We start from the raw sequence: 22,802 nt of genomic DNA on the forward strand, positions 1-22,802 counted from the left end.
ATGACTCAAACTTTGCGCAATAGGCTGCATGATACGCAAATTCGCTCCCGACGTCCATGATGAGGTCCACCTTTGTAACCCCGACACCATGGAGCACAGTAGAGATGGACCCAATGACGTGCTGAAGGGACCACTCAGGACTGGCATCGCATTCTCTTCACAAGATGAGTGTCACATATGTCTCCACCCAGACAATCGTTGGAGACGTGTTTGGAGGCAACCCGGTCAGGCTGAATGCCTTAGATGCACTGTCCAGCGAGTGCAACAAGGTGGAGGTTCCTTGATGTTTTGGGGTGGCATTATGTGGGGCCGACATATGACACTGGTGGTCATGGAAGGCTCCGTAACAGCTGTATCATACATGAATACCATCTTCCAACTGATAGTACAATCATATTGGCAGCATATTGGTGAGGCGTTCATCTTCATGGACAACAATTCATTCCCTGATCGTGCACGTCTTCTGAATGACTTCCTTCAGGATAATGACATCACTTGATTAGAGTGGCCAGCATGTTCTCCAGACATGTAACCTATCAAACATGCCTGGGATAAGAAACTTCCTGGCAGATTGAAACTGTGTGCCCGACCGAGACTAGATCTCGGGACCTTTGCCTTTCGCAGGCAAGTGCTCTACCATCTGAGCTACCGAAGCACGACTCACAGCTGGTCCTCACAGCTTTACTTCTGCCAGTATCTCATCTCCTACCTTCCAAACTTTACAGAAGCTCTCCTGCGAACCTTGCAGAACTGGCACTCCTGAAAGAAAGGATACTGCGGAGACATGGCTTAGCCACAGCCTGGGGGATGTTTCCAGAATGAGATTTTCACTCTGCAGCAGAGTGTGCACTGATATGTAACTTCCTGGCAGATTAAAACTGTGTGCCCGACCGAGACTCGAACTTGCGACGTTTGCCTTTCGCGGGCAAGTGCTCTACCATCTGAGCTAATAAGTTCGAGTCTTGGTTGGGCACACAGTTTTAATCTGTCAGGAAGTTTCATATCAGTGCACACTCCACTGTGAAGTGAAAATCTCATTCTGGATGCCTGGGATAGACTGAAAATGGCTGTTTATGGACAACGTGCCCCACCAACCATTCTTAGGGATCTATGCCGAGTAGCCATTGAAGAATGGGACAATCTGGATCAACAGTGCCATAATGAACTTGTGGATAGTATGCCACAACAAATATAGGTATGCATCAATGCCAAAGGATGTGCTACTGGGTATTAGAGGTATCGGTGTGTATGGCAGTTTGGACCACCACCTCTAAAGGTCTCGCTGTATGGTGGTACAACATGCAATGTGCGGTTTTCATGAGCAATAAAAAGGGCAGAAATGATGTTTAGTTGATCTCTGTTCGGATGAGGGCTCAGTTGGCATCCCTTCACTCACAGCTGCAGGCAGCGCTGACTTCGGTCGCGCAGCTTGAGGCTGTTGCCAATGGGCACCACTGTGGGGAGCCGGACTTGGGTATCACGAGGATGTCAACCTCGTCCCATCTGTCCCCAGATCGGTCTGCCGCTGTGGTTGCCCCAGTTGCTGCCTGCAGTGGGGCTGAGCCTTCGCCTGTGGTTGATTGGGAGGTCGTTCCAAGGCATGGCAGGCAGTGAAAGGTGTCCCCGGAGGCTGATCAGAAAGCCTCCCTGGTGTCTGACAAACAGGTTTCAGGTACTGTCTCTGGCTGAGCCAGATGCAGCTGCCTGCCTTGTTTCAGAGGATGATTCTCAGCCTTCAAGGTCTGGGCAATCGCAGAGGGTGGGCTTATTGGTAGTTGGGAGCTCCAATGTTAGGCGCGTAATGGGGCCCCTTAGGGATATGGTGGCTAAGGAGGGGAAGAAATCCAGTGTGCATTCCGTGTGCATTCCGGGTGGAGTCATTCCTGATGTGGAAAGCGTCCTTCTGGATGCCATGAAGAGCACAGGGTGCAGCCAGCTGCAGGTGGTGGCACATGTTGGCACTAATGACGTGTGTCGCTTTGGATCTGAGGAAATTCTCTCTGGATTCCAGCGGCTATCTGATTCGGTGAAGGCTGCCAGTCTTGCTTATGAGATGAAGGCAGAGCTCACCATCTGCAGCATCGTTGACAGAACTGACTGCGGACCTTTGGTGCAGAGCCGGGTGGAGGGTCTGAATCAGAGGCTCAGACGATTTTGCTACCGTGTTGGCTGCAGATTCCTTGACTTGCGCCAGAGGGTGGTGGGGTTTCGGGTTCTGCTGAATAGGTCAGGAGTTCACTACATTCAGCTGGCAGCTACATGGGTAGCGGAGGCTGTGTGGCGTGGACTGGGCGGGTTTTTAGGGTGGAAGGCCTCGGGAAAGTACGGGGTGGGCTGCAATCTCAAAGGGTGCATGGCAAATACAGGACGTGCTTGGATCAAGGAATAGTCAGAATTGTAGTTGTAAATTGTTATAGTTGTGCTGGGAAATTCCCTGAGCTTCAAGCGCTAATAGGAAGCACAGAAGCTCAAGTTGTTATAGGTACAGAAAGCTGGCTAAAGCCTGAAATAAGTTCTACAGAAATTTTTACAAAGTCTCAGACGGGGTTCAGGAATGATAGATTAGGCAGAATTGGTGGTGGAGTGTTTGTGTCTGTCAGTAGTGGTTTATCTTGTAGTGAAGTCGAAGTAGATACTCCATGCGAATTGGTATGGGTGGAGGTTATACTTAACAGCCGAACTAAGTTAATAATTGGCTCCTTCTACTGACCCCCAGACTCCGATGATATAGTTGCTAAACAGTTCAGAGAAAATTTGAGTCTCGTAAGAAATAAATACCCCACTCATACAGTTATAGTTGGTGGAGACCTCAACCTTCCCTTGATATGTTGGCAAAAATACTTGTTCAAAACCAGTGGTAGGCAGAAAACATCTTCCGAGATTGTCCTAAATGCTTTCTCTGAAAATTATTTTGAGCAGTTAGTCCACGAACCCACGCGAATTGTAAATGGTTGCGAAAACACACTTGACCTCTTAGCCACAAACAATTCAGAGCTAATAGAGAGCATCATGACTGATACAGGGATTAGTGATCACAAGGTCGTTGTAGCTAGGCTCAATACCGTTTCTTCCAAATCCACCAGAAACAAACGCAAAATAATTTTATTTAAAAAAGTGGATAAAGTGTCACTAGAAGCCTTCCTAAGAGACAATCTCCATTCCTTCCTAACTGACTATGCACATGTAGACGAGATGTGGCTCAAATTCAGAGATATAGTAGCAACAGCAATTGAGAGATTCATACCTCATAAATTGGTAAGAGATGGAACTGATCCCCCATGGTACACAAAACAGGACCAAACGCTGTCGCAGAGGCAACAGAAAAAGCATGCGAAGTTCAGAAGAACGCGAAATCGTGAAGATTGGCTAAAATTTACAGACACTCAAAATTTGGCACGGACTTCAATGTGAGATGCCTTTAATAGGTTCCACAATGAAACATTGTCTTGAAATTTGGTAGAAAATCTGAAGAAATTCTGGTCATATGTAAAGTACACAAGTAGCAAGACGCAGTCAATACCCTCACTGCGCAGTGCCGATGGTACTGTTACCGACGACTGTGCCGCTAAAGCAGAGTTATTGAATGCAGTTTTCCGAAATTCCATCACCAGGGAAGATGGCTGGAATATTCCAGAATTTGAAACACGAACAGCTGCTAGCATGAGTTTCTTAGAAATAGATACCTTAGGGGTTGCGAAGCAACTCAAATCGCTTGATACGGGCAAGTGTTCAGGTCTAGATTGTATATCGATTAGGTTCCTTTCAGATTACGCTGATACAATAGCTCCCTACTTAGCAATCATATACAACCGCTCGCTCACTGATAGATCTGTACCTACAGATTGGAAAATTGTGCAGGTCGCACCATTGTTTAAGACGGGTAGTAGGAGTAATCCATCGAACTACAGACCTATACCATTGACGTCGGTTTGCAGTAGGGTTTTGGAGCATATACTGTATTCAAACATTATGAATCACCTCAAAGGGAATGATCTATTGATATGTAATCAACATCGTTCTTGTGCAACACAGCTAGCTCTTTATTCGCACGAAGTAATGGCCGTTATCGACAGGGGATCTCAAGTTGATTCCGTATTTCTAGATTTCCTCACAAGCGACTTCTAATCAAGCTGCGGGCCTAAGGGGTATCGTCTCAGTTGTGCGACTGGATTCATGATTTCCTGTCAGGAAGGTCGCAGTTCGTAGTAATAGATGGCAAATCATTGAGTAAAACTGAATTGATATCAGGTGTTCCCCAGGGAAGCGTCCTGGGACCTCTGCTGTTCCTGATCTATATAAATGACAGGTGACAATCTGAACAGTTCTCTTAGGTTGTTTGCAGATGATGCTGTAATTTACCATCTAGTAAGTTCATCCGAAGACCAGTATCAGTTGCAAAGCGATTTAGAAAAGATTGCTGTATGGTGTGGCAGGTGGCAGTTGACGCTAAATAACGAAAAGTGTGAGGTGATCCACATGAGTTCCAAAAGAAATCCATTGGAATTCGATTACTCGATAAATAGTACAATTCTCAAGGCTATCAATTCAACTAAGTACCTGGGTGTTAAAATTACGAACAACTTCAGTTGGAAAGATCACATAGATAATGTTGTGGGGAAGGCGATCCAAAGGTTGCGTTTCATTGGCAGGACACTTAGAAGATGCAACAAGTCCACTAAAGAGACAGCTTACACTACACCTGTTCGTCCTCTGTTAGAATATTACTGCGCGGTGTGGGATCCTTACCAGGTGGGATTGACGGAGGACATCGAAAGGGTGCAAAAATGGGCAGCTCGTTTTGTATTATCACATAATAGGGGAGAGAGTGTGGTAGATATGATACACGAGGTGGGATGGAAGTCATTAAAGGAAAGACGTTTTCCGACGCGGCGAGATCTATTTACGAAATTTCAGTCACCAACTTTCTCTTCCGAATGCGAAAATATTTTGTTGAGCCCAACCTACATAGGTAGGAATGATCATCAAAATAAAAGAAGAGAAATCAGAGCTCGAACAGAAAGCTTTCGGTGTTCGTTTTTCCTGCTCGCTGTTCAGGAGTGTAATGGTAGAGAGATAGTATGATTGTGGTTCGATGAACTCTCCACCAAGCACTTAAATGTGAATTGCAGAGTAATCATGTAGATCTAGATGTAGATTCCAGTTTTTTGTATAGGTTCCGGAACTCTCAGAACTGAGATGATGCAAAACATATTTTGATGTGTGTATTTGATTTACTATAAGAAACTGATCCTAACAGTCTTCCCTTTATGTATCATAGTGTGTATTCTAGTGGTATTATGTGTACTGTGAAGCAAAGTAACTATACAGAGCAGGAACAATATAATATACTAGACAGTTGTTGGTGGAGTGTAAATAATGCAAGGCATGGAGGTAATGACTTGCCATGTAACTGAAACACTGAGTGATTAATGGACACACAAACAACTCTGAAAACAATCCTCAGCTTTTGAACATCGTACTTCTTCATAGTTAACTAATACAAAACACACACATAGAAAGGCATGGCTATATTGACCCATTAGACTATGATGTCTAGGTGTTACAACACCTTTATCAACTAGCTCTGAAGAAGGACATTGTCTGAAAGCTCAGCAACATTTTAATCAAATGTTTTTATGTGCCTGTCAACCATGCATCACCTCAACTACACAGCGAGTCGTTATCTTTACTCCCTTCATTAGTAGAAAAATATAAAAGATATACTACTTCACATACATGTCTTCTATTTTTATAGAATTATTTTTTGCATGATTTACATTGTTTAAAACTTTTTCATGGTTTCAGGATGAACATGGTGAATATCACATCACAGACATTGCTTGGTATGATGATAAACTGTACTTAGTTACAAATACAACTCATGTTTATTGGTTCAATTTAACAAGTCATAAGAGAGGAAAAATAAAAGAAATTGATTCCGTTGGGAGTATTGCTGTAGACTGGTTGGGAAAAAAGTTATATTGGTCCAGTCCTAAACAGCAGTTGGTAAGTGTTAGAGAGTCACTGTATTCATTTTAAGCAACAAGGTTTGACAAAGATATTATTAATATGTGACAATGCATACATTATATTTCAGATCATTAGAGGAAACCTGAATGGTACTCACCAGGAACCATTACGAATTCTTACAGTAGCAAAGGAGCTAAATATTGATTCTGTTCATGCGTACATTTATTGGTCAACAGGTCATTCTGTTGAATGTTCCAGGCTCAATGGTGAAGACAGGCATTCATATTATCCTGCAGAACTCTTTTCTGGAAAACAAGGTATCCCCTGTATTCTTATGCTGCTGTTATTAGTGTAGGATACAATCCATGTATAGTCTCTGTAATTAAAATAAGTAATGATATATCCCTTTGTGTAGTGTGTTGGCAGTGTAAACAGTTTAGTTGCTGACAGTTCCCTGTGATAACAGCTGTTATAAACCCAGTGAAGCTGGCATATGACAAAGGGGGTGTTAAGTGTACAGTATTAAATGTGAATGTTGTATGTTTTGTTTGCCCTTTAGTATTGGTCACTGTTACCATATTAGATAGTTCTGTATGTAATAATTATCAACATTACAGTGAATACCATTACTCTTTTACCCAGTTACAGGGGAGAGTGGACTACATTATTTGATCCTGTAGCACAAAACATTGTATCTGGTCATGAATTTCTGTGGAACAGATATCTGGTATAACCAGAATATGACTCAGAGAGTTTAGTGGGAACTTAGTAATACTCTGTGTAGTGACTGACAGCTTCTATTTTAAAAGCTCTGAGCTGACAATTAGCAGAATATGCAGACATGGTGTATCTGGTGATACCTTGAGTAGGTTTCTGTCATGCTACAACCATCTGTTATACATTCAATGACTGATAACCTTTCCTCTTTAGTACAGTGAATGGTAACGTGTATTGATATTCATTAAAAGTATTAAAAAATGGCTGAGTACGTCAGTTGGCAGGTTAGAGGAAGGCAATGGCATACCATCTCCAATAGGATATTATAGTAAAGCACTGTGGTACTCAAACTAACCTTTGGGTTGAGGACAGCTTTACTTTTTAACACCAATACTCACTGCTTTAATTGTGATATTAATACCAGCCTCAGAGGAACAAAGCCTATCTGCCAAGTATACCACTGCACTATGTTTGTGTTTTATCCAGATACTGCTCAAGTTGTTGGGATGGTTTTTCAAGCACAGTAATTAAAAACTGCACAAATTTTGTGCTTCAACTAATTACATACCTCAACAGTTGCACCATCAGACAAGGTACGTGTTTCCAAGTGTTCTGAAGAGGATCATTTTTAGCCCAATACATAAAAAAAGATCAAAGGAGGAAGAATTTTTGAGTCAGTGGTGCTGGTACAGCTTAGTGCATTTTTCACAGAAAACAATTTCCTTGCAGAATCTCAACATGGATTTTGAAAAGGTTGCAACACCACAATTTGCCTCAGGGTTTTTGCATAAGTCTGTAGGTATCTACCAAAAGGAAAGAATAGTGTGGGCATAGTTTTAGATCTCAAAAAAATCTTTTGATGTGGTCAAACATGCACACCTTTTGCAGAAACTGAGAGCATACAATGCAGTATCACACACACATCTCTTGAACCCCTGTCCATGTACCTAAAAAGCCATAAACAATGCACAGATATAAATTATCAAAATGAAGTGAGAAAAATCAACATTCAGTCTATGACTGAAACAGTACTGCAATATTGGGACCATTTCTTTTTCTTGTGTATGTAAATGATATTTTACAGACTTCTAATTCTCATATAATTGCTTATGCCATGACAGCTTTGAGCTGTTTTATAGGGACAGTGAGGAATATGTAACATTTTTTCATCACGTGGTGCATCAAAAGTGACTAAATATTTAGTAACCAAGGCCTGGAACTCTGCATTACAAAATTACAGGAAGCAGGAGACTCACACCACAGACATGTAGAAAATATTTGTGGAATTTCAAATACAGGCAAAGGAGACTGGGATGTACCTGGATGACAATCTTTGATAGAAAATCCATGTTAACTTTGTATGCAGGAGAATAAGCAGTCATTGCATTTGCTTAGCCAACTGTCCAAAACTGAGTGTAATAAAATGCTGAAAAGAGGATACTGTGGGACAGTTTTCCCATTTACAAGTTATGGAATAGAGCTGTGGATGTATGCCACTGATGTGCAGTTGAACAGAATGCTGGTGCTACAAAAGAGAACTGTTAGGCAAATACACAGAGACCTGTTGTGATGCTCTTGTCAAAAATAAATAACTCACTGTGTACTCATTGTGTATATAGTGACTTATCGTATTTTTTTCCAGCCACCATAGTGACACGTACAAATGTTGTGATGTGTATAACCTCAACAAAAGAAATAAGCACAGTTTTTACAGACAAATAACCAAATTAAAAGTAACATACCTCAATGAGGTACAACAAATTGCCAGAATCCAAAAGAGCTCATACTGGGTATCAGTTTAAAACAGAATTAAAATGTTTTCATATAAATATCTGTACTGACCAAAAGAATTCTTTTTTTTTTTTTGTACACATATAATGATATTTACTATACCTTTGTAAACAATATGGCATTTGCAATAGTTATCATGTGACAACTACACACAGAAAGAAATGTTAATAAATAAACAATTTAATTCTGTTAAGGAATATGCCGTTTCTGTGTGGTTTGCAAAACAATGCTTCGTAAACTACTGTGACAATATGCAAGCACAGACCCAGCATTTGAATGAAGAATGTCAGGACTTGCTGGATAGTATTGGCAACAGGTGTGTCCCAGCTTGGGCTGGGAGTGATATTAGCTCATAAATATTCTGATGGCTCCAAGCAACCTGTTGCATACGTGTCAAAGACACTTAATCTGGCTCAGACTAAATATTCACAAATAGAGAAGGAAGCCCTCACCATTGTTTATGCCTAAAAGAAGTTTTATGTTTTCCTGTGTGGTGTAAAATTCCATCTCATCTTGGGTCACAGGTCATTAATTTTGCTGTTTAACTCCTCAACGTCATTGCCAGACAGACCAGCACATTGCCTTCAACATTGGCGCTGTTCCTCTCTCAGTAAAACTATGAGATTCTCTTCTCCCCATGGCTAAACATGCTAATGCTGCCCTGTCTTCCAGCTGGTAGAGACCCAGTTTTTGATTGGGAGTAGTTACTCTGTTTCTATGTTGATGCATGTGCCCAAAGAACTTTCAATGGTTTTCCAATCACTAGTGCTCAGGTAATGCAGGCTAATGCTATTGATCTGATATTATGGAAAGTGATTCATTGTGTGCAACATGGCTGGCCTGAGGAGCCTCCATTGTGGGCATCTGACCCCCTCCATAACTACTATGTGTTTCGGCATCATTTCTCTGTCATGATGGTGTTCTATTCCTTGATACGGACTATTCAGCTCCTTGTGTAGTGGTTCCCATCCTGAGATCCTGCTATTGGTACACGCCAATCACTGGGGGGGGGGCTGTCATTTTTTGGTTTGGATGCCGACATCACTCATTTGGTAACGTCATGTTCTCAATGCACATTGCAGCAAGCTGCCCTGCAGGCAATGTTGTCTCAATGGCCACAACCTTCGCAGACCTGGGGCCATATCTACATCAGTTTCATGGGCCCTTTTCTTAACGCATACTGACTAATAGTAATTGACGTATTCTCTCGGTTCCCATATGTTGTTCATTGCCCATCAGCTTTGTCCTCTGACACCGTGGAAGTCCTGTTGAAATATTTTTCCATCAAAGGGATTCCGGCAATGTTGGTCTCTGATAACAACCCTCGACCCTCGGTTTGTGTCTCAGGATTTTCCCTCCTTATGCAACACCCATGGGATTCACGTTGTTTTTGCCCTGATGTTCCATCAGCATTTCAATGGTGAGGCCAAAAGGTTAGTTTGAATATTCAAAATGCAAACGAAGAAGTATGTGATTCAATTGCTATCTGACATTGCCTTGGATCAATTTCTGTCTTCTTATCAGTTCATGCTGTTCGGCAACAACAGTCCTGCTGATCTACTCCATGAGAATCAATCCTGGATGCTCCTGCATCTCCTGTGACCTGGACTGGGCTGCCAACCCTACAGCTGTCATCCCATTTCAAAGCCCAGTGATGTCCTTCTGGGAATGCAGGTTTATTTGTTGCCCACAGTGAATTTCCGCTGTCATCTCCCAGTGCTGCAGCCACTGTCTCTGTGACATGTGTATGGAGGAGGGCCTCTGTGCATGACATTACGACCAGTTCCACCTGCGCTTGGTCAACTATACAATCCTGACCGAGACACCAATTTTGCCACACATGTCTGTGTCGCTTGATGAATCACCTGATGCAGCTGGCTCCCTGCTACAACATTTGAGGCGTCCCCATCACCGGTGGATGAACCTGGCACAGCTTCTCCAATACCGCTACCATTACCAATGCAGCCATGATCCACACTGGAGCCACCTCCTCCATCTCAACCACCAACTGTGGGGGCACCACCACCACCAAGCCCTGGACCTGATGTGGATATGGAGCTCGTGCTGACTTCACACATCCCGCCATATGGGTTGACATAAGAAGGCGGACTGCGACACTGCCTATGCCCTGAGCACTTCTGACAATATGCCCCAGTATCAGCACGTCATCTCAGTCAGAGCCTCACAGAGGAAGATGCCATGGACATCTCACAAATCTGAGCTGTTCCCCAAGAGAAGAGGGATGAAGTAATGTGCACACTTTTAAAAGCCATGTGCAGTAGCAGAGTGTTGTCATCTGTGAGAGTGCATGACAAAAGAACAATCCTGGGAACTTCAGATAGAGCCTGCTATGGGCCAGTGCCTATTTAAACCCTGCCATGCCATGCTCAACCTCAGTTATCATGTCATTACTGCTTGCATGCATTTGCCTTATCTTATTGTGTTCATTGTATGTTATTGTGATCGGCGTACATGCCACAGTCTAATAAAGTTGTACTAATATTCTTGTTTATGTTGTGTGTCCAAGTTATGACATTTGCATCACTGATGAGTGGTTTTGATATTCATGCTCACTCTGCATTTTCCTGCTCATGGATTTCCGTGTATGTTGTTTTGTTGTTGACAGTGACAGTGACTTTTGCAGCTGTCGTGCTCTCATTTTTTGTCATAGTCATCTTCAGTGACTCTCATGATCACTCAACACACACTTTTGTCCACATTGTTACTTAGCAGTTGATGTTTTTCCACTTGTTTGTATGTGGTATAAATCTTTGATGTAGTGCCTCTTGAAACAGCAAACACTTCAGCTACCCAGCTACCCTCTTTATGGAAGCACCTACCATACAAGCACCAACAATTTTCCCACATTCAAGTTCATTTAGCTCTGACATAATGCACTCACAGCTATGCAATACACTTTTCTGACCATGACTGGCACTGACACGTGCAGTGTATTGGGCATTGCGCAGGAGCCATACATGATCAAATACAATAGCACCAGCATCTGCACTTATGTTCAAATCATATATTGCTCATAGAGTTTCAATATTTTTGTTCAACTCCTATATACTGCAGTCACATTGATTTTTGGCTTCAAAAGCCATTTCTTTATGACTCTGTTAGGAATGCTTTCAATGGTTACTGACTGTTTATTTTTATTTCATTCATAGCTTTCGCTGTTTCCAGTCTGGGTACATAGGTAACAAACACTGAATGGTGTTTTTGTTTTTCCAATTAGTTGCATGTTTTTGTTGAAATGTTCATGCGTATTGTATACAATGCAAGAAAATTCTAACAAATTAGTTGAAGCTCTGTGATCCAGAAACAGCTTTGCGTATTTGTACAAAAGGTCTTTCACAAGAAAGAAACTCCTTTCATCTTTGAATCACTGCCATCACACACAAAAAAAGTTATGAAAATGATCAGGTTTGTATAAAATACTTCTAGAAAATAAGATGTGATTGGCAGGAAACGCTATAATGTTTTTACAAAAATAGCAAGGCTATCCTTGAGAGTTTCTTTGTGGCACACATTTTAACAAAAGAAAGCCACTGCTCAGAAACTGGCATTCCCCCCACCCTCACCCCTCCCCAAAGAATTTCATCTTACATATATGAATTAGTCAAGTCATTTGGCTCTGCCCCCTACTGACAGGCATGCATTCCTAAGACGCACTACTGCTGTTGTTGCACTAATTCCACAAAATTTACACATTAATTTAAGATGTATTACATACGACCATTATTTTTCCACTTTACAATACAAGATATTTGTCGGTGAAATGCTTTTGAAAACTTTGTTGCTGACTTTTCATTGAAGAAATGCAGAATTTTCATAAAATATGAAAACGCTTTTGAAAAACAGATTCCAGCAACTTTGATTCAGTGTTGAGATATAATAATAAATGTTATTGTTTGTTTATCTTTTTTGTAGTTATGGGCTTAACTCTGGATATGGATCAGCAATTGGTGTTTTGGATAGTGAGAAGCTATGAAGGTTCAAAATTGTTTCGAGCTCCAATGGCAAGTGATGTAAGGACTAATATTGATAGCTTGGAAATTGTGACATCAGAGTTACAACATCCAAATATGCAGGGTAAGTAAAAATTTATTTGTTCAAAAGACGTACAAAGTATCTTACAAAATGTTAGTTGTAAGGTAGTTTTTGTGTTACCTTGATAACACCATTGAACCACATTGCTATAACTACCTCCACATTTGATGCAGTGAAATAAAGTGTACTGTCTACATCAAATGTCCTGAACTGATATGGTAGAAATATGAGGTATACTTCTACATCTACATACATACTCCACAAACTAGTATACGGTGCATGGTGGAGGGTACCTTGTATCATAAGTAGTCACTTCCTCTCCTGTTCCACTCACAAAGAGAGTGAAAGAAAAACGACTGTCTAAAAGTCTCCTTATGGGCCCTAATTTCTTGCATCTTATCTCCGTGGTCTTACGCAAAATGTACATTGCTGGCAGTAGAATCATTTTGCAGTCAGCCTCAAATGCCAGTAGTCTAAATCTGCACAATAGTGCCTCACAGAGAGAGCATCATCTTCCTTCCAGGAATTCCAGTTTCAGTTCACAAAGCATCGCCATAATACTGTACTGTAACAAATGTAGCAGATTGCCTCTGGATTGCTTCAATGTCATCCTTTAATCTGACCTGGTGTGGATCCCAGACACTCAAACAATACTCAAGAATGGTTTGCATTAGTATTCTATATGCAGTCTCCTTTATGGCTGAGCTACACTTTCCCAAAATTTTCCCAATAAAATGAACTCAAGAATTTGTCTTCTCTACTATGAACCTGACATGCTCATTCCATTTCATATCATTTTGCAACATTAAGCCTAGATATTTAATTGAAGTGACTGTGTCAGCCTGCACCCTTCTAATGCTGTGATTGAATATTACAGAACTGTTTTTCCTACTCATCCACATTAACTTGCATTTTCCTACATTTAGAGCAAGCTGCCATTCATCACATCAACTAGAAATTTTGTCTAAGTCATCTTGTATATTCCTACAGTCACTCAATGATGACACCTTCCCATACACCACAGTGTCATGAGCACACAGCCGTAAATTGCTGCTCACCCTGTCTGTCATACTTCCTGGCCAGTCCTGGTGATATGCTTGTCTGTGATAAACAGACCTGGTAAACCCTTTTTTTATGACATGTCAAGCAGGTCAATAAAGCAGATTGATACTATTCCCACACAACACACCTGCCACACAGAGCAGCCTACATGTCAGGGACTAACAAAACATGCATTTCTGTATCTGTCTTTACATCTCCTCTTGCTCTCTCTCTCTTTACTTTGAACAAGAGGTCATTAAAGCAGGCTGATACTACTCCCACAACATGCCTCTCATGCAGCACAGCATATATTCCGACGGCTTGGAAATCCTTTTTTTCCATGACGTGTAACCTACCTTGCAAAGCATTCTAATAAAGCAGGCCGATACTTCTCCAACACAACATGCCTGTTGTGCTGGACAGCCTATATGTCAGAGGCTGGGAACCCATTTATTGCCATGACATGTATGCTGCCTTGCACAGCAGGCCACTACTATTGCCACACAACATACCTGTCATGCAGGCAGCCTATACGACAAAGGCTTACAAAACACACATGTCTGTATTTCCATAAATATTAGAGCCAGAGCATTATAAACCTCCATATGCTAGTCCTCTCAGGGCAAGAAGCTTTTGTGTCAGATGCGGCCCCCTTCACTATATGTCACTATATTTGAGCTCAGAATACATTCTAAGATTCTATTATAAATTGATGTCAAGTATGTGGGACAGAAGTTTTGTGGGTTACTTCTACTACTCTTCTTGTAAACAGGTATGATGTGCTTTCTTCCAACTACGGGGCATGGTTTCTTGTTCAAGGGTTCTATAATATTGAGGCGTGTTTTTTAAGTAAGTACCGTTTTGAAATTAAAAAAAGACATGCTAAGATATCTCAATAATTTTATTTTTACATGAAAGCCTGTACCTTAATCTATGCACTGACGCCATTACAGTCAGATTCTTCCTTGTTTACATTGTGTACTTAGTGTTTAAGATGCCTCCGATAATCGTGAGTCTCGCCGACTGTGAAGTACAGGCTGTCATAAGATTCGTTAGTGGTAAAGGCCTAAAAGTGATCGATATTCATCATGAGATCTGTGCAGTTTACAGAGAAAACATTATGAGTGATGGAATGGTAAGAAAGTGGGTGAGAGCATTTAAAGATGGCCACACAAATGTGCATGATGAACAATGGAGTGGGCGTTCTTCGGTCATTAATGAAAGTTTGGTGCAGGAAGTGGACAATAAGGTGAGAGGAAACAGATGCTTTATGATTTCCTCCTTGCAGAATGACTTTCCTAATGTTTCTCATAGTGTTTTGTTTGGAATTGTGACCAAGCACTTGAATTACCGAAAGTTGTGCACACGTTGGGTACCGAAAATGTTGACGGATGTGCACAAAACCAAAAGTTTAGACAGTGCATTGACTTTCCTTGAGCGGTACCACAATGACGGTGATGATTTCTTAAGCTAAATTGTTATGGGCGATGAAACATGGATGGCCTGCATCACACCAGAATCATAGCAACAGTCCATGGAAGTTGAGCAAGGGCATCATTTTGCTGCAAGACAATGGCCGTCAGCATGTGGCGAATCAGACCAAAGATCTCATCACATCTTTTCGATGGAAACTCTAGATCATCCTCCATACAGTCCTGGTCTTGTGCCCAGTGACTACCATCTGTTCCTGCACTTGAAGAAACACCTGGGCGGTCAGCATCTTCAAGATGATGATGAAGTCAAAACAGTGGTGATGCAGTGGTTAACAAGTCAGGCAGCAGACTTCTATGAGGAGGGTATTCAAAAACTGGTACAACGTTATGACAAGTGCCGCAATATTGATGGAAATTATGTAGAAAAGTAGATTAAGGTACAGACTTTCATGTAAAAATAAAATTATTGAGATAGTACGTCTTTTTTTAGTTTCAAACTGGTACTTACTTAAAAAACACACCTTGTATTATAGTTAAAAGAGGGGCTAACTCACCCTGCAAATTCAGTTTGGAATCTGATAGGTATTCCGTCCAGTTCTGGAGCTTTGTTCAATTTTAATGATTTTAGCTGTTTGGGATTTCCTTTGTAAAGGAACATTTGAAACCAGAATTAAGCACTTCTGCTTGTGCTTTGCTACTCTCAGTTTCAGTTCCTGTCCTGTGATAAAAGTTGCAAGTTCCTCATAGAGATATGACAGAACTGCTTTTTTATCTAGTTTACTGAAAATATGTATCTTTCTACTTGTTTTAGTTGCCCTTCATACTTCGGTAATCATTGGTGCCTTAACTGTCTGCTGTGTGCTGATACCGGTTTTGATGTGGATGTCCTCAAAAAGGCTAGATCTATTTGTTGCCATTAGATATAATGTATTTACATCATGAATGGGGTCCGAACTATCTGTTCTATGTAGTTTTCAGAGAAGTCATTTGGTAATGTTTCATAGGATTCCTAGTTATGACCACTACTAAGAAACTAATTTTCACAGTTGATTGTTGGATTTGATTTGATTTGATTTATTTTGTGTTCCATAGGTCTAACTGTGTTGAGTTCACAAGCACATGGAACAAGTCAGTTTTTTACAAATACAATATGATAATCTTATAGCATATACAGACATTTGAGTACATAATTATATAAAAATTTATACAGTAAATTCTTTGAGCAGCAGTACAGTAAAAAGAAAATACATATTTTCTTAGAATCATTAAAGCACTACAGAAAACATATACAGAGCACACACAGATACAGAGCTCAAGTTAAATAACATTCTTAGTTGCATTATGTCAACTTGTATTATATAATATTAAAATTTTACAATTTATTTAGTTAAAAATTCATCAGACTGTAAAAAGCTTTTTCTAGCAGAAATATTTTTAGTGCTTTCTTAAACTTACCCTTGTTATGAGTCTCTGTCTTTATTTCTGGAGGAAGAGCATTGAAGAGTTTTGTTCCAGTGTAGTGGAAACCCTTTTTTGCCAAGCTCAAATTTCTATGCTTGCTGTGTATGTCATTCTTCCTCGGTGTGTTATGCACATGAATTACTGTTTGGTTGAAATATCTCTACATTTTTACAAACATAACATATGAGTGAAAAAATATATGGGCATGTAGTTGTGTATATTTTAAGTTTTCGAAAGCTATTTCTACACGAGTCTCTTGGACATAACCAACATATAATTCTTAAAGCTTGCTTCTGTGCAATGAACACTTTCCTTGCTAATGGCTGGTTGCCCCAAAAAATAATGCTGTATTCAACGAGTGAGTGAAAATATCCATAGTATGCCACTTTTGCAGTGTTGGGTTCAACACATGTAGTGACAAACCGTAAAGCATATATAGCAAAGGTAAGCGTCTTACACATATCTATAATATGTGAAGACCAGTTCATTTTCTTGTCAATGTGCACTCCAAGAATTTTGATGTTTCAATTCTTTCTATTGGCTGATTACCACATGTCACACTTATCTCTACCCAGAACTGAATGAAGCTGGTCTTACTGGAATTTCATGAGAGACCATTTACCTTGAAGCAATTAACCACATCTGAGAGTATGTGATTAATGAGTTCCTCAAGATTACTATCTGTTCTACTGCTCACAAAAATTGTGGTATCATCAGCAAATAATGTAATTTACACGGCAGCCTTGTACATGATGGTAGATCATTTATAAAAATCAGGAATAATAGTGGCCCAAGAATTGAGCCCTGAGGCACTCTACATGTACTGGAAACATGTGAGGAAACATCACATACTCCACCTGAGCTATTCAAGACAACATTTTGCTTTCTGTGTTGGAGGTACGACTGTAGCCAGTTGCCTGCAACACCACTTATTCCTACTAATTTTGCTTTTCACAAGAGAATCTGGTGATCAACACAGTCAAATGCTTTGGATAAATCACAGAAGACACCAAGTGCTACCATTTTCTCATTAAGGGTTTCTAGGACTTCATTTGCAAGTGCATAGACTGCATCTTCTGTTGAACGGCCCTTTTGAAAGCCAATTTGACTCTTGCTGAGAACTCCATTCTTCATGAGATGTTCAGTAATTCTTATATGTGTTAGCTTTTCTAGAATTTTGGAGAAAGCTGTCAGCAAAGAGATACGTTGACAGTCGATAGTTAGTTAGTTCAGCTTTATCGCCCTTTTTGTACAGGGCTACACAATGGCATACTTAAGTCTACTGGGAACAACACCTTTCTGATTAAAGTCTCCATTGATGATTACACTATGATTTTGGAGCTTACTTACGAGTGAGCTGAGATTTTCTGTAACTTTTTGGTTACATCAGGAGGTGATTGTGGTGGTTAATAGAAGGTCCAATTACTGTTTATGCCCATCCTGATACTGGGTCTTACCCAACAAATCTTTATCTTTTCTTAGTTCTCATCTTTGGGATCAGTTGTATACTACAAACTGGGTTTATAACCCAAAACATAGGTTGTACAGTAAACAAGGTTAAAAAGGGTTTCCTTTAGTTATACAATGTACTATGTTTCACCAAGAACCGACTGTTAAATCAATGAAAATTACTTATTATGCCAATATAGTTACTTATCCAGATGACACAAATCTACTGGTTATGGATAAAGATGCAGAAAATCTACAAATAAAAGCAACTTAGAAGTATATAATGCTGTCCAAAGATATACTGAATCAGATTGCATAACAACATTGCTAAAACACTTTGTCTAAATTTCAAACCAAAAAATCAACACAATGAAGATATCAACATTGTATAGATGAGTGTAAATTGGGATAAGCACATAGAATATGTTGGTGGTAAAATCAGCTCAAAACTATGTGTGCTGCACTAACTCAGTTACCTAAAAAACACAGGTATTCTGATAATGAAATACTATGCTTCAACCCATTCAATATTAAGTCGTGCCATATTTTTATTGGGGAGGTACCTCCGAAACAAAGATTACTAAAGTATACAAATCACAAAAAAGAGCAATGAGAATGACAGTCAACCTTAAATGCAGCGATCATATAGGCCAGCATTTGAAGCTCTTAAGATACTAACAATACACAGCATATTCCTGTCTGAACTCCTATGCTGTGCAGAATTCAAGTATGCTCCTGATACTCAAGATAACTAACACATTCTCATATGAACTCCTATGTTAGACAAAACCTAAATATGCTTCCAATACTCAAGATAACAAACCGCAACACCACAACACAACCATGACAGAAGGAAACAGAAGCACTTCATGAGCGCATACACAATACCATTAAATACAAATCAAAGTCTGCATATGCAGAACTGAAATCTTCAGAAAAACCCCCTTCAAACTTGAGAGAGATAAACAATAAAAAATATTTCAAAAATCTCTCAAAACCTTTTTTTTAATAGAAAACTGTTACCATAGTATTAAAGATTTTATGTGCACTACATTAAGATAAATTTCAGTACCATTACTGTAGCAAATAGAGATGTAACTGACACATGGAAATATGTATAACATAAGTGATCTAAACAAAATTGTATTTTAATATCAAATATTATTGTAAAAAATCATGATTTGTTAAATTCTAGATAGTGAACAATGTATATTTATTAGTCCATATATGTAAGTATATTTTGTCTATGGATCCAATAAATAAATAAATAAATAAAATCTGCAATAACCACTCGCAGCAAAAATACTGATGAATCCATCCTTGTTCTGATGTTGATTCAGAGCAATACAATTGACACCAAGAGTAGTAATGTCATTTTGCATACTAAGGTAATATTAACACAGAAATGTTCATTGATGACATATTGTTTCTCCAGATGTTGGACATAAATGACTAGGAATCAGAATGCATTTGACATTAAGTGAGAACTTCCTCTTGTATCATTGTCTGTTACAGGCCTCCAGAGGATATCTCATTATTTCCACTGATTGTAATGCACTAAGTAGTCAGAACAATGTAAGTAGTGACCTGTTGATACACGTGGTCAGGCTGTGTCCCTGATCCCAGCACTGTGAACTCATTCGGAAAGGTCTACTTGTCCAGAACATTATCAAATGCTATTTCGTGGCATGATGCATACCTGTTCTTCTTTCCTCTGCTTATTCACAATGATTAGACTTCCTTATTGATTACCAAAAGGCAATTGGTTGTATAAATATGTATAGAAATATTATGCCGTGTTTTACAGTGCTTTTTTCAACATATTTTACCTTTGTTCTCCCACGTTATTTTGAAATATACTTTGGAATAGGTAGAATAAGTAGATTGTTCTTTTTTTCTAATTGCAGGACCACTTTGTTACTTTAGTAATCGCCTATTGTGGCTTCAAGATGATAGAAATGCAGTTATTGGTGATATGAATGGTCAAAATGCTGCAGTAATTAGAGGAATGAGTATTTCTGGACTCAACATGGTGGCTGTATTTGATCCTTCTTTGCATTATTATCCTGGTATGTTCATTATTCACAGAAATATCTGATAAGCTTAGCTAATATTTGTGGTTTTATTTCATGTGCATAATTTGTTCCAGATCTTGACTGTTGTGATGAAGTAACAGTGATTCCATCACCTATCAATACATCATCAATAAGAATTAATGGCACATGGAAGTCATTTGCCATAGTTTGGGATCATGTTTCAAATGTGAACTATGGAAAGGTCTTCTATGAAATTAAAATCAATGATTTCATTGTAAGTCGTTTAATTTTACACATGATTTTCATTTCTGAAGGATGAATATTCTTACACAAGATGATGTTATTGTATTGAAGACATGTTTTAAATCAAATAAAAGTAGATTTGCTTCTTGTCCATTAAATTTTTTCTGCGCATGTGGTTGAGAATTTGTCTTTAACTGAAAGACTTATGAGAATTTTCATGGTATAAGAACATTCACATTTTAAAATGTTCTCAACTTGTGGATTCATGACTCATATTTTTTTCCAGAAAGTTGTAGATGTCCCATACCTTATGTATGAGATACCTGAACTTCTGGCACCATATTCTCAACTGTTTATTGTGATCAATGCCTTCACATATTGGGGAACATCTCCTCGAGCTGAGAAGAGGCTATACTCACCACCATCAGTTCCATCAGTTCCAACAAATCCTCGTGTGTTTGTGATGTATGAGAGAAATCCTGTAAAAGTAAATCATGTAAGTGGCTTTCCAGCTGTTACTGAAGCTGGTATGAATTTTATCATAAGAGTTTGTAATTGAAATCTTGTTACAGAATTTTATGGCAGTTTTCCGTTGGGATCCTCCAGAAAATCCAAATGGCATCATACAAGGTTACATTATACGGGCATGGTACATATTGGATAATTCTTCAACCCACACATTTATGTCAACAGAAGTGGGGTCCAAAGTAGGAGAATATAAAGTTTACAATCTACTGAAACACACAACATATTACTTTCAGGTATGCTGATTCTGACTAAATATATTAATTATTAATTTCTTTGGTTGCTTTTATATGGAAGCACTTCTTTCATTTCATTGAAAAATTGTAATTGTGTATAATTTTCAGTTAGAATGTTTATGTAATTTTAAATGTCAGTGCAATTAAGTATTTTCAATGCAGGTAGAAGCTTATACAGAGGTAGGCAATGGAATTGCAACGGATCCTGTGAAAGCTGATGGTGACATAGAGACGCCAGTTCCTAAATTGTTGTTGTCAACTGTGGATGCTGTAAAAATATCTGACTGTGATAAACATGAAAATGAAACCCTTTCAAGGAGTGGTGGCCCACCTATTGATTTAGCATTTATTAGCAATGAAAACAAAATATTCTGGTTGAATGAAATTCAAGAGCTCTACTGGTCAACAGCTGAAGGAAAAAATAGAACAAAGGTATGGAATTAACAAAAATTACACACATTGATGCTCTAAATGAAAAGTTAGCTAAAAAATAAATTTTATGTTTAGAAATGTAGTTCAGTATTTTGTATGCATTTTTATATAGTACAAGCAAAAAATGTTTCGTGGAGACAGAAAAGATAAATATATTTCAGGGAATCTGAGTGAGAATTACCTTTAAAAGGAAAATATTTGTGATCAAATGCATATTTCTAGTTGTAAGACACAAACTTGGTTTGCAATTGTATGGAAGGCTGTATGGTAGAACGGAAAGTTAAAAAAAAAAAAAAGTACAGAAACTGTATTAATGCATGAATTATCAGTACCATCATAGGCTAGGATGTGTATTTTCATGGGGAATTTCTTTTTCTATTTATCAGTTTAAATGCAGCTTTCCTAATGAGTCAATCATCATTATCATTTTCTATGAAATAACAGATCATCTAGAAATCTGCTACCAGAGATACAGTACATACTTGCTGTATGTTATTGAACATGAGCTTAAAATTCACTCAAATTCCAAAGAGTAACAACTAAATAGTTGACTGTGACTACGATATATTCTGGGAGGTTGCTGCTACCTTCATCTGAGGCTACACATATAAACTCCCACTTTTTGTTTTCTTTTGTTGATTATCTTCTGATGTACAGTATTTCCATCAGATTTTTCCTTTCCCTCCCCCTCCCCCTCCCCCTCCCCCTCCTCCTCCCCCACCCATTTTCATTTTACTCCACTGACCATGTATGACATATTTTCTCCACAACAATCTTTCATTGTTCTTCTTTTTCATCCTTCCATGCCAGAATTATATTATACTGTGATAAAAAAGGTTCTCTAATGTTCATCTCCAATTACTCAATGCCTGTTGAAGCAAATGGTACAACTAGTGCCTAAGTTAAAGATCTAATTAAGTAATTGTATACAAATTAACTCTACTGAATGCATTATATAACTAGGTGAGTATCCGGTGTTGCCTTATTATATATTTCATCCAATCTTCTACTACTCTACTAGCCCATCTCCATCTTCTCCCTCCTTCTGTCCATCCCCTCCTCCCCCTCTTTATTGATCTCCTTCTTCTCCCTCTCTCTGTCCACCTGCTTCTCCCCACTCTGTGTCTAAACCCCTCTCTACCTCCCAGTCTCTCTGTCCATCTCCTCCTCCACCCTCTCTGCCCATTACCACCTTCCCCCCTCTCTCTCTGTCTATCTCCTGCTCTTTCCTATCTCTGTCCATCTCCTCCTCTCCCATCTCTCTGTCCGTCTCCTCCTCCTCTCTTTTACTGTCTTCCTCCAGCCTTTCTGTCAACCTCCTCCTCCCTACTCTCTCTGTCCATCTTGTCCTCCTCCCTTTCTGTGTCAATCTCCTCCTCTTTCCTTTTTCTGTTCACCTCTGCCTCTCCCTTCTT

At 39.4% G+C, this 22,802-nt stretch overlaps 1 protein-coding gene across 1 annotated transcript in view; it reads left to right on the top strand.

The window, feature by feature from the left end:
- LOC124721321 (proto-oncogene tyrosine-protein kinase ROS) overlaps positions 1–22,802 on the top strand; it is a 566,425-nt gene that overhangs the window by 423,034 nt on the left and 120,589 nt on the right. The window contains exons 13-20 of the mRNA XM_047246233.1: positions 5,806–6,006; positions 6,098–6,287; positions 12,412–12,573; positions 19,823–19,984; positions 20,065–20,225; positions 20,481–20,690; positions 20,767–20,955; positions 21,118–21,387. Of these exons, the coding sequence (XP_047102189.1) occupies positions 5,806–6,006; positions 6,098–6,287; positions 12,412–12,573; positions 19,823–19,984; positions 20,065–20,225; positions 20,481–20,690; positions 20,767–20,955; positions 21,118–21,387 (1,545 nt within the window). The remainder of the gene's footprint in view (positions 1–5,805; positions 6,007–6,097; positions 6,288–12,411; positions 12,574–19,822; positions 19,985–20,064; positions 20,226–20,480; positions 20,691–20,766; positions 20,956–21,117; positions 21,388–22,802) is intronic.

This window comes from Schistocerca piceifrons, chromosome X, assembly GCF_021461385.2.
Source record: "Schistocerca piceifrons isolate TAMUIC-IGC-003096 chromosome X, iqSchPice1.1, whole genome shotgun sequence".
Lineage (NCBI taxonomy): Eukaryota > Metazoa > Arthropoda > Insecta > Orthoptera > Acrididae > Schistocerca > Schistocerca piceifrons.